This window comes from Equus caballus, chromosome 5, assembly GCF_041296265.1.
Source record: "Equus caballus isolate H_3958 breed thoroughbred chromosome 5, TB-T2T, whole genome shotgun sequence".
In the NCBI taxonomy this organism is placed as follows: Eukaryota; Metazoa; Chordata; class Mammalia; order Perissodactyla; family Equidae; genus Equus; species Equus caballus.
The window spans coordinates 100,746,139-100,759,818 of record NC_091688.1 but is presented as its reverse complement, the minus strand read 5'-3'; the positions used below and the strand labels follow the sequence as shown (position 1 = coordinate 100,759,818).

The 13,680-nt window shown below is 43.4% G+C and overlaps 1 protein-coding gene across 19 annotated transcripts in view; it reads left to right on the top strand.

The window, feature by feature from the left end:
* Positions 1 to 13,680, top strand: part of DNAJC6 (DnaJ heat shock protein family (Hsp40) member C6) — a 135,162-nt gene that overhangs the window by 81,559 nt on the left and 39,923 nt on the right. For 13 of the 19 annotated variants that reach the window (XM_005610521.4, XM_023641943.2, XM_070268908.1 and 10 more), the window contains 3 exons: positions 8,610 to 8,760; positions 9,836 to 9,885; positions 10,001 to 10,149. In XM_005610521.4, coding sequence (XP_005610578.1) covers positions 8,610 to 8,760; positions 9,836 to 9,885; positions 10,001 to 10,149 — 350 coding nt within the window. Of the gene's footprint in view, positions 1 to 4,334; positions 4,606 to 5,315; positions 5,411 to 8,313; positions 8,469 to 8,609; positions 8,761 to 9,835; positions 9,886 to 10,000; positions 10,150 to 13,680 lie in introns of those variants that run through there. The other 6 variants (XM_070268900.1, XM_070268901.1, XM_070268903.1 and 3 more) reach the window with 4 other exon arrangements.

Below are 13,680 nucleotides of genomic sequence, written 5' to 3'. Positions count from 1 at the left end.
TGAGCCTGTTCTTGTTGCACACATCTCCAGTCTGTCTTTGTCAGCCCCGAAACTGAACACACCGCCCATTTTTGCTGAGGCTGCCTGGTTTTGCTGCAGACAGCATTTTTTGTGGCTTTCTTCTTTCCATTCCCCAGAGCCACCTGGTAGCTATCATTTATTAGTATGCAAAGGGTTTACAGAACTGTGTCTTATATAATCCTCACCACAATCCTATGTGATATTCTATTAATACATCCCTTTTACAGAGAAAGAAATCGAGACTTTGATCAGTTACTTTGCTTCTCTAGGCTGTATCTCCAGCTAGTAGCAGGGGATGAATCCAGACTGATTCTGGCTGACTTCAAAGCCCAGATTTTTGACTGTGGTGGTTTTGTACCATTTCTAACCTCTCGATTGGCTTAGAGAGGGTCTACTCTTTTGTTTCGTTTTATTTTTGCCTGTGAAATTGTTATTTCTAATTGGATTCTTGGGCATTTTGTGGTAGGTAATCCAATGACTCATTTATATGGGAGCTGAATTTCTAAGAATTACAATAAAAATTCCTAAGTTTTAGAGAAAAACCTCATGACTTAAAAATCACATTGACATATATGGTCTCATTTGATCCTTTTGACACCATGAAACCTATAGGGAAGTTTTTGTTCTCCATTAGTTCCGATTTATAGAGGGAGAGGAGCCCTCAGAGGAGGAAAACATCATTCTTCAGGTCACACAGTTTTTAAGTGGAAAAATAAAGTCTCCAATCTGAGACCTTTCCTTGAAGTCCATCCTCCTCTCTGTCAGCTTCCCTGAGGTGGGATGAAGGGGGAAGGAGGGTTAGGCAGTCTTTGATTCTGGAAGCTGAGATAGTGGGCTTTTCCATGACCCATCCAGTTGTTATCCCCGTGTGAACCATTTCTCTAATTGGGGGGAAGCCAAGAGCTGGAAAATCTGTTACAAACAAGGATGACAAGGCCTCTGTGGCTAAGACACTGGTTACTTTCTCCTTGCCAAGTGTCGTAGAGAAGGAATATCGTGTTCCTAGAACAGGGGCTAGTGGTATATCTCATCAGGGTCCCTTTAACTTGGAGGATTTCTATCCTGCAGTTGTCAACTTTGTAGAAGCCAACTTTGTAGCATAGTGACACTTAAGTAACCACAGAGGAATATGCCCCACTGATGAAAAGGAACATGGACGTGAACAGATCATAAAGCCAGAATTGGGATTATCAAACAGGCTGGTCCTGAAGTTATGGAATCAGAAGTTGCAGTTACTAGACCTGAAGGACAAAGACTTTCCAGAAATTGGAGAGGTGATGCTGTGTGCACCAGAGGACCCGCTGAGGAAGGCTGATGTCCCAAGAATCTTGATTGTTGCCAAGAGTCCTTTGCCATCTCTTTCCCCTCCTTAATGTACTGGATTATCTTGAGTATTTACACCAGAGCTGAGACAGTTACTACCACAATGAAGCAGAGTCTCAGGTCTTAGAAAGAGTCAAGTACTGAAGGATGTTCCTGGTAGGCTCCTAGCCTGCTTGGAGTGGAAGATCCACACAGGGCTACTTGTGGACTCAGGGCAGCATCTGCCTGTGTTTCACAGGCCAGGCTGGAACCTTGGTGTGATCATGAACTGGGAGGAATTATGTGCAGAGGAAGCATTGAGGAAGGACATATTGAACTTCAATAGCACAGCACTTGCCTGTTGTCTCGTCATTCTCCCACCTAGATATAATTGCTGTAGCTGTTTTGAAAATGTGGCAGCTAAAAGCCTGGTCTCAGGAGCAGCCTGCCTGCGTTCAAATCCTGGCTTACAAACCGTGGGACCTCCGGTGAGTCACTGATGTGTCTGTGCTTGGGTTTCCTCGTCTGTAAAATGGAAATGAAGAAGCATCTGCCTCATAGGGTGGTTGTGAAGAGTAAATGCTACATGTAAAGAATTTAGATCAGAACATGGTCCGTAGTAGGTATTCAGTAAATTTAAGCCATTATTATTATTTTATGTTTATTAAATCCTCTGAATGCTTTCTCTAAACTCAAACACTTTTCTTTTACAAAAAGGAGATTGTTCTGTGTATATTTTGTGTCCTACTTATTTTTCATGTAGGCCTTTGCCGTGAGCATCTGTCCTCTTCTACAAGGGGGCTTTCCTAGCTAGTTAGATGGCGTTGTTGGAGATACTCAACCAGTTCTCTTACTATGGAACAGTACATCAGAGTCTCTTGCCATTATAAACACCTCAGTGAACATCTTTTTTGCTAAATATTTGCATACCATCCTTTTCTTTTGATGATTGTGCTTTATGGGGTAGCATCCCTTCTGAGGGTCACCAAGTGGAATTATGTGCAACGTTGGGTGTCGTGGGCACACACATTGTACAAGGAGTGGGAGCATAACCACTGTGCATTATGGACTCTCCAGGGCAAGGCGTCCGTCCACATTTTCCTTCGTCTTTCATGGTACTTCTCACAGTGTTTTGCTTGTGGCTGCCAAATCAATAAGATGCTTATGGAAAGTAGCCGTACCTGCTTTTCCTATATTTCTAGTTACATTAAGGCAATTAAGACCAGCCTTAACATTACTGCTGGTCTGCTTTTCTTCTTTTAAACTGTGCTGGTCTTCTTAAATATATTCCATTTCAAGTCACTATTGATCACCTCAGATGTTTTTTTGGAGTAAAGCTTGATATAAATAAACGAGCAAACAGCTAACTGACAGTCCAGTGGGGAACAGATTGTCTCCCAGGAGATACAAATTTTGTGTCACTGCGTGAGAACTGGTCAGGTTACACACGTGGTGAGTTCCTCTGACTTGGGCGAGATAGGATGTGGCTTATAGTCTCCTAAGTATTGGGAATCTCAAGAAAAACTTGTTTATTGCATCCTTAGAAATGACACAATGGGGGCAGACTGCAGTTCTCTGGTGCTTGTTTTTGGTGGGTTGAGATCTTAAAATGACAAGACATCACAGAACAAGAATCTACCGGAGCTTTGAAGGCGCAGACCTGGGTCTTTCTCTCTGGATAGCACTCTCATGCTCTCCGGACTCTGACCTCCTCACTCCCACCCTCTGAGACCTTCAAATCCCCTAGGATCCTTTAGGAAGCGCAGGCTGTGTTCTTCCCGCTGGGTGCCATTTTAGCGGAGGCATTTAGAAAAGTGTCAGAGGTGGCAAGCTCTGATTCCTAACAATACCAGTCTTTTCAACCATCTGTTGCAGAGATTAGAAAACTGTTTCTGCCAAGGGCCAGATAGTAAATACTTTTGACTTTGTGTGCCCTCAGGTGTCTGCTTCTCACTCACCCTATGGTCATAACTGCTCACCCCTGCTGTCGCAGCGTGAAAGCCGCCATAGGCAGTGCGTAAAGGCACGAGTGGGGCAACTTTACTTATGGACACTGAAATCTGACCTTCGTATAGTTTTCACCTTATTAGACACTTTTCTTCTTTTGACTTTTTTCAATCATTTAAAAATGTAAAGGCCATTCTTATTTCACAGACTATAGAAAAATAGACAATGGGCTGGATTTGTCAACCCCTGATCTGCACTCATCATTTTTCTTCTGCATATCACTTTCTGGCTGCACCATTTCCAGCTTTGTTGTGTCATTGTTTGAGACCTCTCAGCTCTTACTCTCAGCTAGCTGAGGCTCAGAGGTTCTTTGGAGAATCTGTGCTTCTGGCCCTCATGTAGCTCATTAGAGAGCCAGAATACCCGCCTAAAAGGACCATTTAGGACAAAAGCAGATAACGTCTCTCTTGTCTTTTTTGTGTCCCGGCTGGTCTGACGTGTAATTTGGGTCTCTGAAGGTTACAGATGGATGCTGACAAGTGGTGCTGGTTTCTGCAGGTTCCAAGGTTCTAATGAACAGAGTGTGCAGCCTGAGTGATGATGAGAGTCTGATTTTTAGGTAATTGAGGATATTTATATCTTTTGATAGGTTGGTGCCTCAGAGTTCTGTTCCAGCATGAAATTGAGAGTTAGAGAGAGATCAGGATAATCAATTTCGTGTCCTCTCCTCAGAACAATAATCTATCAGAGGGGTGTTCAGGCTGGAGTAGTAACTTGGGATGGAAACGGGAATTATAAACATTTTATGCTGCTCTATCTTCACTATATTTACAGTGAAAACGCAGTACAGATTTTTATGTGGAGCATGTTTGGAAGGAAATAATATGCCCCATGTCATAGGGAAACAGAACACAAGAAAATATTCTCAGATTTGTAGCTCTAGCCCTCGTCTGTGGAGCTGCCCATCAGACCGGTCCCTGGCATTTTATTTAGGGCTGTGAAGCAGTGGGGTGACAGAGACTCAGGCTGCCTGTGTAATGAGATTGGTTTGGTTGCTCTGACAGATGCAATGATTTATGAGAGTGCTTACTGCGAGGCATCTGCTGTGGCGAGCAGCCTGATGAAAGGCTTACAAGTGGGAGGTGGAGGAGAGCAAGGACGGGGAGAAGGGTGGCTGTGTACAGGCAGGTGAGGACCATCCTGATCGCAGCGGTTAGCGTGGTGAGCTGTATGGCGCTGTGGAGTAGTGTGAAATGGCAGAAGTAGCGTGGGCTTTGGAATTGCTCAGCTCTGACTTTGATCCCTGGCTCTGCTGCTCATTCGCCGAAATCTTAGGTGAGTTGCTTCTCCTCTTTGAGCCTCCATTTCTTCATCTATCAAATGGGGAGAAAAAACCCTCCCCTTCTCTCCCACTACATGACATTGTACTAACGTAAAAGTCCAAGCGGAGTTCCTCTGCATGGGAGAGCTCAGTAGGTGGTAGACATTATTCTTGTTTGTCTGTGTGTCTGTTCATCTGTTTATTCACCAGCATTGATCATTCTTTTCAATTTCTAATAAAGCCTCATTTTCAAATAGATGCCTAATGGTGGCTTAGGCGTCGATAACTCTTGTGATCAGGATGCAAGTACCTAACAGTTCACATAGGTATGAGCATTTAAATGGCACGTGGGAGTTGAGTAAGGACCTGAAGTAGGATTTAAAGAACAGCTGCCTGGCCAGTCAACACACTGAAAGATACACCACCTCACTAGTCATTGGGGAAATCCACAAAATAAAACCAAACGGAGGTATTGCTTCCTACTCAGCAGATTGGTGAAAAGTTTTAGTCTGACAATACCAAGTGTTAAGGAAAACACAGAGTGAGGGAGCTGATATGCACTATGAGTAGGAGTTTAAACTGATACGACTACTTTGTTAATATCTAGAAATTTGAAGATGTGCATAAGCTACCTACTCGCAAATTCCACTCCTAGGTATAACCTAGGGAGAATCCCTCACGTTCAATCAAGCCACTGTGCTCATAACCACATTGTTTGTCATAGGAAACAACCTTAGTCTCCATCAATGGGGCAGTGGATGCGTACTTAAGTGAGCGAGAGTTCCATGTGGGATCAGCATAGAAGATTTTTAAACAATGGTGAGTGAACAAAATAAAGTTGCAAACAAAACCATTTGCATATAGCTTGAGAGCATGGGAAACGATATTAATATATTGCCTATGGATCCCTACATACAATAAAAGTTTGAAGAAATTATTTGGAAGGATAAATATTAAATTCAGGATAGTATTAGGAGAAGAAAGAGGAGTGTGGTTGGAAAGGCTGCCTAGGGCTCATGTCCCAACTCTGCCACTTACTTACTGTCTTTATACCATTAGACAAGTGTCTTAACCTCTGTGCCTCAGTTTTCTGATGTATAAAATGGGAGAATAATATTATTGACCTCATAGGTATGCTTTGAGGATTAAATGAGTGTGTATAGGTCAAATGTTTAAAATAGTACCTAGCATGTGGTAAGTGCTATGTATGTGTTAGCATCTATGGTTCTTATTACATGAGTATTTTTATTATTCTTTCTTTCTTTTTTAAAATGTTAAACTGCAATTTTTTTCATTTATAAATGTTTCAGTATTTTTACTAAAAGATAAGGATATTTTTTAACGTAATTGCAATATCATTACACCTAAAAATTAGCAGTAATTCCTTAATATTGAGTACCCAGTAAGTGTTCAAATTCCAGTTGCCCATAAATATCATTAACTTTTTATGATTTGTTTGAGGTTTATTTCATGCATTGGGCTTGGTTGATTTGTCTTTTAAGACATTTTAAGACATTTTAATATATAGATTCCTCTTCTAACTTTCCTTTTTCTTGAAGTTTATTCCTTTTAGCTTTATTGAGGTATAATTGATACATAAAAACTTACACACTTTTATGCATGCATCTTGGTGAGTTTGGACGTAAGCAAACACTCATGATGCTATCGCCACAACCTTCAAAACTTTGCTTGTTTTCGTGTGTGTGTGTGTGAGTGTGTGTGTGTTGTGTTTTGGTAAGAACATTTAACATGAGATCTTTTTTTGTTTTTTTAATTTGCTCTCCAGACTTTTCACAAACACATTTAATCATTGTCCACATGCTTGCCTCTGCTGTCGCATAAAATGACTGACTAGGTTTGAATGTAGGTATGCATGCCCCTGTCCCAAGGGAAGCTTATTCAGCAGCAGAGTCAGAGTTACAGAGGTTTGCTCTTGTAAGCGAAATCACTCCCTGTCGTAGCATACCTGTGACACAGAGATCTCTCCTCTGAACAGATTTTAGAGCACACAATGAATATTGCACTTTTTAAAAAAGAAGAGATGTCATGGTTGCCCTTTGTCATCATAGAGTTGAAACGTGAGATTAAAGGTTAAAAATATTGTCAACAGGGGCTGGCCCGGTGGCGCAGCGGTTAAGTTAGCACGTTCCGATTTCGTGGCCCGAGGTTCGCTGGTTGGGATCCTAGGTGCGGACATGGCACTGCTTGGCACACCACGCTGTGGTAGGCATCCCACATATAAAGTAGAAGAAGATGGGCACAGATGTTAGTGCAGGGCCAGCCTTCCTCAGCAAAAAGAGGAGGATTGACAGAAGTTAACTCAGGGCTAATGTTCCTCAAAAAAAAATTAATTAATTAAATAAATAAACATTGTCAACATAGGAACTTCAGGGTGTGGCATAGGAACAGTACAGCTACAATCTATTGACCCCTAGATACATTAAGTACTATGCTAATAGATTTATATGCGCTCATTTCATCTTTCCCTATGAAGTAGGCACTGTTTCTATCCCTATTTTATAGACAGGAAGAAAGAGGCTTAGAAAGGCTGACTTCCCAAGGTCACACAGTTGGGGCCAGCAAGGCTGAGCCAGAACCCAGGTGGGAATGACTCGTGCTCTTGACTCGGCCTACCTGGCCTTTGTTCGCAGTAGCTTCCTCTCCTCAGAGTCCTACTTCCTTCCTGGGTCAGTCTTTCTAAGCTAAGTTATGCTGTGGTAGTTAACACTCCTAAAATAATAATAAAGGGTATTTCTCACTCATGTTACATATTCATGGAAGGTCAGCTGGGAGCTCTGCCACACAGCTCCTTCCTCTGGGACCCGGGCATCCTGGACGGAGCAGCCACAGTCTCACACCTTGCCCATTACTATGGCAGAGAGAGAGAGAATGTGAGAACAAGAACTACGGAGACTCTCTGGCCAACAGTGAAGTGCTACATCCTGGAATCGACACCCAGCACCTCCACCCACGTATCAGAGGCTAGGGTGGTGGTTTTTAAACAGGGGTCACCATGCCCCCCACCCCATCCCTAGGGGATATTTGTCAATGTCTAGAGACATTTTTAGTTGTCACACCTGGGGAGGGATGCTGCTGGTGCTATCAAGTGGCTAGAGGCCAGGGATGCTGCTGGATACCCTACAATGCATGGGACAGTCCCCCTGCTCCCCCGCAAAGATGTATTTGGCCCCAAATGTTGATAATGGCAAAGTTGAGAAACTCCGGATTAGAGCTAACCACAAGGGGCCAGAAATTGCAATTTTATGAAGCTGTAAGGGAGAAGAATCTGAAATACTTGACAAATGACACTAATGACCGTCACGTGTCCTCAGGCCTAAAGGCTGTCATATTTTCCCATGATGGACGTGAGCTGTTACTTTGAGGGATAGCCACGGCGTGGGTCTTATATCACAGTCAGCTCCATCAAAGGGCGGAGGAGGCCCCTGGACTCGCTTCTAAGCTGCCATTGCTCTTCCTCAGCACTGGAGCTGCCTGTGTGCCAGAAGGATAATGCAGGCCACATAGACAATTTTAAATTTTCTAGTATCCACTTACAAAAAGCAGAAGGGAACAGATGAAATTAATTTAATCTATTTAAATCAATAGCTCTAAATATTATAATTTCAACATGTAATCAGTGTAAAAAGTATTAATGAGATATGTTACTTTTTTTTTTGCACTGTCTTTGAAATTTGGTCTATTATACCTGTGACACACCTCAGTTCAGACTAGCCACGGTTCAGGTGCTCGGGTGGCACACGTGGTGAGTGGCTGCAGTATCGGGCATGCAGCCCTGGAGGTTTCTGTTCCTGGACTTAGTGACGGACTTGGCTTGGTCTCCTCTGAGGACTAGCAGCTCTGCTGTGACCCAGAGTCAGTAAGTTCTGAGAGCGGGACGTAACTTCCAGGCATATGTGTCCTAGACTCCCCAAGGCGGTCTGCGTATGTTTCAGAACCAAGAGGGACTGGCTTCCTGGGTGCTCTGTGCGTCACCTCCCTGTCTGTCTCTCACTGGCAGGTGCCTCGTCTGCAGACATGGAGCCCAGCTATGGAGGAGGTCTCTTTGACATGGTGAAGGGCGGAGCGGGAAGGCTCTTCAGTAACCTAAAGGACAACCTGAAGGACACCCTCAAAGACACATCTTCCAGAGTTATACAATCTGTCACCAGGTATGTGTGTTCTGCCCTCTTGAGTTAATGGACCTCCGTGTCCCCAAAGGATCTGGCTACCTGTCAACTGCTTGTCTGGCTCAAAGACTCTCAGTTTTGTGCTGTAATTGCATGGGATCTGATTGACTGAGCAGTGTCGTTGAAGCCATAAAGGTGAGTCCTTGAGAAGCTGCAAGCACACACTGGGAGGACTCAGCCCACTGGTACATCAGAATAGAGTGGTTGCCATCCCTGGCTTTTGAAACCAACATCCTGGGTTCTAATGCATTATCTGCCCTTGTTAACCACATGACCTAAGGCAAGTTAATTGACCTCTCTGAGCTTTACTTTTATACCCTGGTAGGATTTGTGTCTTTGGGTGATTTGAGAATTAAATGAGATAATAATGCACATGAAATTCAAATAAGTAATACTCAGGTAATCAAAACAAAATTTTGTCTTTGTATCTTAATAGCTCTTTAAAATTTATTTAGTGTGACAAGTTTTTTTACCCTTCTACTGTATGAAAATTCTTACAAGCGGGCCATATGAATTCTTTTTTATTCTTAGGTAGTAGAAAGTTCTATGGTCACTTTAAGTTACAATATGGAATTTTGAATGTGAAATTCAAATATCAAGTCCAGTATATTAATGAACATTTTAATCTTCACTCAAAGGTAAAATTTATCCCTCACTTCTAATCACTGGTAGGCAGAAAAAGGGGGTCCCTTGTTCTTTCTCCCGTTAACTGCTAGCTGCTCACACATTGGGAGGCATTTCCTTGTAGGCAAACAGGCTGGAACAATCAGTGTGAATAAATAAGCCATGTTTTCTGTTCTGAGCCTGATTCTGTTCGTGATTCTGTTCCTCTGTAAAGAGGGTTGGGGTGCACTGGTTGGAGTGGCAGATTTATACTCCTGAGGGCGCAGACTGTCTTCTCTCAACAATGCTTCCATGTTAGAGAGAAGGCCTGAGGGATGTCAAAAGATGCCTACTGGACGGAAGTGGCCCAGGTTAATTGGCAAGCAATTGAGAGACAGAAATCTAGGCATCTTTGGGTCATCCTAATGAGTGCCCTTTCCTGTCTTGCTTCCAGCTACACGAAGGGAGACTTAGACTTCACTTACGTTACCTCCAGAATTATCGGTAAGTTTCTCACGGTTATCAACTGCTCATTACCTCAGCCTTCAGCTGCTGCCCATGGCGATGGCAGACCTGTGTGACCTGTTTTCTTTCTGTGTGACCCCCCCCCCCCCCCCAGTGATGTCCTTTCCTCTGGACAGTGTTGACATAGGATTCAGGAATCAGGTTGACGACATTCGAAGCTTTTTGGATTCCAGACATCCTGACCACTACACGGTGTACAATCTCTCGCCCAAGTCTTACCGAACTGCCAAGTTTCACAGCAGGGTAAGGAAATTTAGCCCGGGGACCTCACGCGGAAGACCTAACAGGGTACTTTGCCTCTTAAGAACTCGCCCCAGAGCTTTTGCTCTTAGGCGCGCGAAGCTGAAAAACTCTACGCTCTGGACACTTATCTACAAAATCTTTCCTAGGCTGTTATGAGATATTCTGAAGATTTCCCTTGGGTGAGGCTGTTTGCAGGATGGTTTATCTGTCAATGAAATGTATCTAATTTGGGATGTAAATCAGTTGTGGCTGGTTGCTCAGTTGTAGGGCCCGTTGCTGGGAGGCTCGGGGGGAGACTGACTGCCATGTGGGGCAGGTGCTTGCCTTACGCTGTAGCACTAATTATACCCTTCACCCTTCCTTGTTGACTCTTGGGCATCATGATGAGGCAGTGTAGCTAGAGCAGGACAGACATGCCAGCATTAATGGAAATAGCTCTCTGACATTCGGTAAAGGTACATCTTTCGTAAGTGGAGGATAGCACGTAAGCAGTCCACACTGTAGGCTTGGTGATCCTGTTTCTAATATTAATTAGAGTGAAAGCAGCGGCCAACGCTTAGAGAGCATTTACACTGTGCTGAGCACTTTACATGCAATATCTCATTTAATTCTCGCCACAGTCCCCTGAGGTAGATGGAGAAACTGAGGCACAGAGAGGTAAGGTAACTTGCTTAAGACCGCACAACTAGTAAGTGGCCTAAGGCTCTTAACCATCACCCTAGGCTGACAGCATTACCTGGAAAAAGCCAGATGATCCTCTCAAGAAGCTTTTTGAACCAGGCAGAGAAATAGTCCTAGTTTCAGGCTGGTTAAGGAGCTGTGAGAGCTGGCTTAGCTTTGAATCTGATGTCGAGCCTGTTATTTCTGGCTACTGAATTCTTGATTTACTCACTAGAATAAGGCTTTTCCTCTCTTAAGAACATCTTCAAATATTTTGACTTAGCCTTTAGAGGACATTGGTTTTGCAACTCCATCTAGATCTATTAATAAATAGAAAGAATTTTATATGCATTGGACCCTTTAAAAGTGAAACTTGATTCCAAGTATGCTGGTTGTCCATACTGTGTCTCTAGGATTTAGCTTTGATGCCAGAAGACACTTTGCTCCAAATTCCCATTAATAATCTCTGGGCCTCAGTTTCCAGATCTGTAAAAAACACCAGAAGGTTGGTTTGTATGCTCTCTAAGACCACTTCGTGCCCTGATGTTCAATAAGATAGGGGAGAGTTTTGTTAAGGACTCTTTTTCTCAGAGTGTTCCCGGAATAGGCAAGAGGGAACCCTGTGGTCCTCAGGCTGTAGGGGACATCAGACTCACCTGGGGGGCCTCTTAGACACCAGGCCCAGCATCTCTGATTCCTCAGGACAGGGTGCCGTGAGCCTCTGCACTACTAACCCCTTCCTGGGGCTACTCCGGCTCTCGCTCTGGGGGCCGCTCTCTGAGAAGCACTGATGGAGCCATGCTGAAGTGGTTAGGTCTAGATTCTCATTCTGTAACGGAGAGTTTAAACGCAGCTTTTAAAAATTTGCCATATCTAACTGCTCTTCCAACTCTTATTGCATCTATTACCTAATTCAGAGCAAGTGAATTAACATCACACAGAAATGTGGGTAGCTATTCTGACTTGGATGCAAATCTTTTGAACTGATTTTTTCATGTTTGGAGACTCAGTGAGCGCCATCGTTTTCATAACTGAAGGACTGTGGGGCATTCTGCACAATATTTCATAGAATTTTATTTGATCTTGCAAGATCTGTGATATTATGGAAAATTTTCCCTCTGAAAGTAAATAAAGATATAATATCATTATAGACGCATTCATATGTATAAAGATGTCTCTTTGTGTAGAATTTTCAAAGGCAAGCTCTATAAAGATATTTGAAGAAAGGCATCTATTTGTTTAACTACATATTTTGTGACCAGTCTTAACAAAGGAACTGGGAATTCCGTATCGAGCATCTGCCCTGGGCTGCTCTCACTTGCCTTGGAAGCACAGGGAGCATGTTTATTTCACTTGCTACCTAGAACAGTGCCTGGCAGGGCTAACAAATGTTTCTGAGAACAATGAATGTGCCAAGAATTGTTAAACACTTAGATATAAAATCAATATTTCGTTCTTGTCCTCAAGGCACTTAAGACTAGTTGGCGAGAGAACCTAGGACATTCTGTAGACAAATGTAGACAGTATTTACAAAACCCACTGAGGGAGTTCAGTGGAGGGAGACAGCAGTGTGAGCTGGACCTTGAAGCGTGAGTAAGTCTTGTATAGGTGAAAGGAGTGGGGTTGTTTCTTCTCCATGCAAATTGTAGAATGTGTTTTCTCAGGCTCTTTGTGATCTGGCTTCTGCCCGCCTCGTCTTTCACTGTTCTCCGCTGCCTGAAACCCCATGTTCCAACCAGAGGACACATACACTGTCTCTTTGCATGAGCGGCTCCCTCTGCCTAAAAGACCGCTTGCGCCACACCCCCCTTCTTTGTTAGCTTAACTTCCCTACAGGGAGGATTTCCACATGCCACAGGCTTTTCCAGTTCTTTCCCCTAAACATAGGATGGCACTCCGTCTTCAGCCCTTCCCAGACCGTCCCAGAACTCCACCAAATGGAACTGGACCCTCTGACCTAGCTCCCTGAACCCTCAGTGGCATCTCAGGAAGACCGTCCCAAAGCGTTGGTGTTTTCATCTTAGCTCTGTTTTTGATATGACTACAGCTCTTTTCAAGCCCGGAGTCCTTTCTCTCCCCATCACTAACCCCGTGAATTGATTTGCATCTCATTGTTGCATTACTTAGAAAAGTTTTCTTGGTTCTCATCTTCTAGTCCTTGAGGACTAGAAACCATTTCCTCCTCCTTCCAGATCAGTGCAGTGCCAGGTCTACTGTTAAATCTTATTTTAATAAAGGTAGATGGCAGAGTCTTCCATAAATACCAGTGTTGGAAAACACCAAACACAAGACTGATTTTATTTATGGACTCACTGGAGTCCAGCTCTGCCTGTGTTTCTATGCCTTGAAACCTGAACTCAGTCACTTTACATTTTTATTGTGTGTTGTGTTTGGGGATCCGGGTGGCAGTGGCAGAGACAGGCTGTTTCCAGCAAGATTTTACTTTGCGGAGGGGCGTGATCCTGTATTTTGATTAGCTTTTATGTGTAGAAGCTACATGGGTTGACAGGAATATGAGATAATCAAATAGCGGTTTTCTTAGTATTTGCATATTTAACAGAATGTTAAAATAGGACACTGTTTAGTCTCAGTTTTAACAGGGGATTCAACTCAGAACAACACGTAGCAGATAGCCCTGTATTCCAAGTGAGGTGCTAGAATAGCTATTCAGGTAGTGAGCGTCAGCTTTTTGACTCTTAGCCAGTATCCACCTTGAGGAAATAAAAGTACCGATGTTGACGACAGAGTCCTGGAGACCAACAAGACGCTTCATCTAAACCAGATGTTCTCAATCTGAGTTAAAAAGACCCGGGTCCACTGTGCATTTAGATCCATGGATGGCTTGAGAATTTAACCATCTGCTTCCACTCC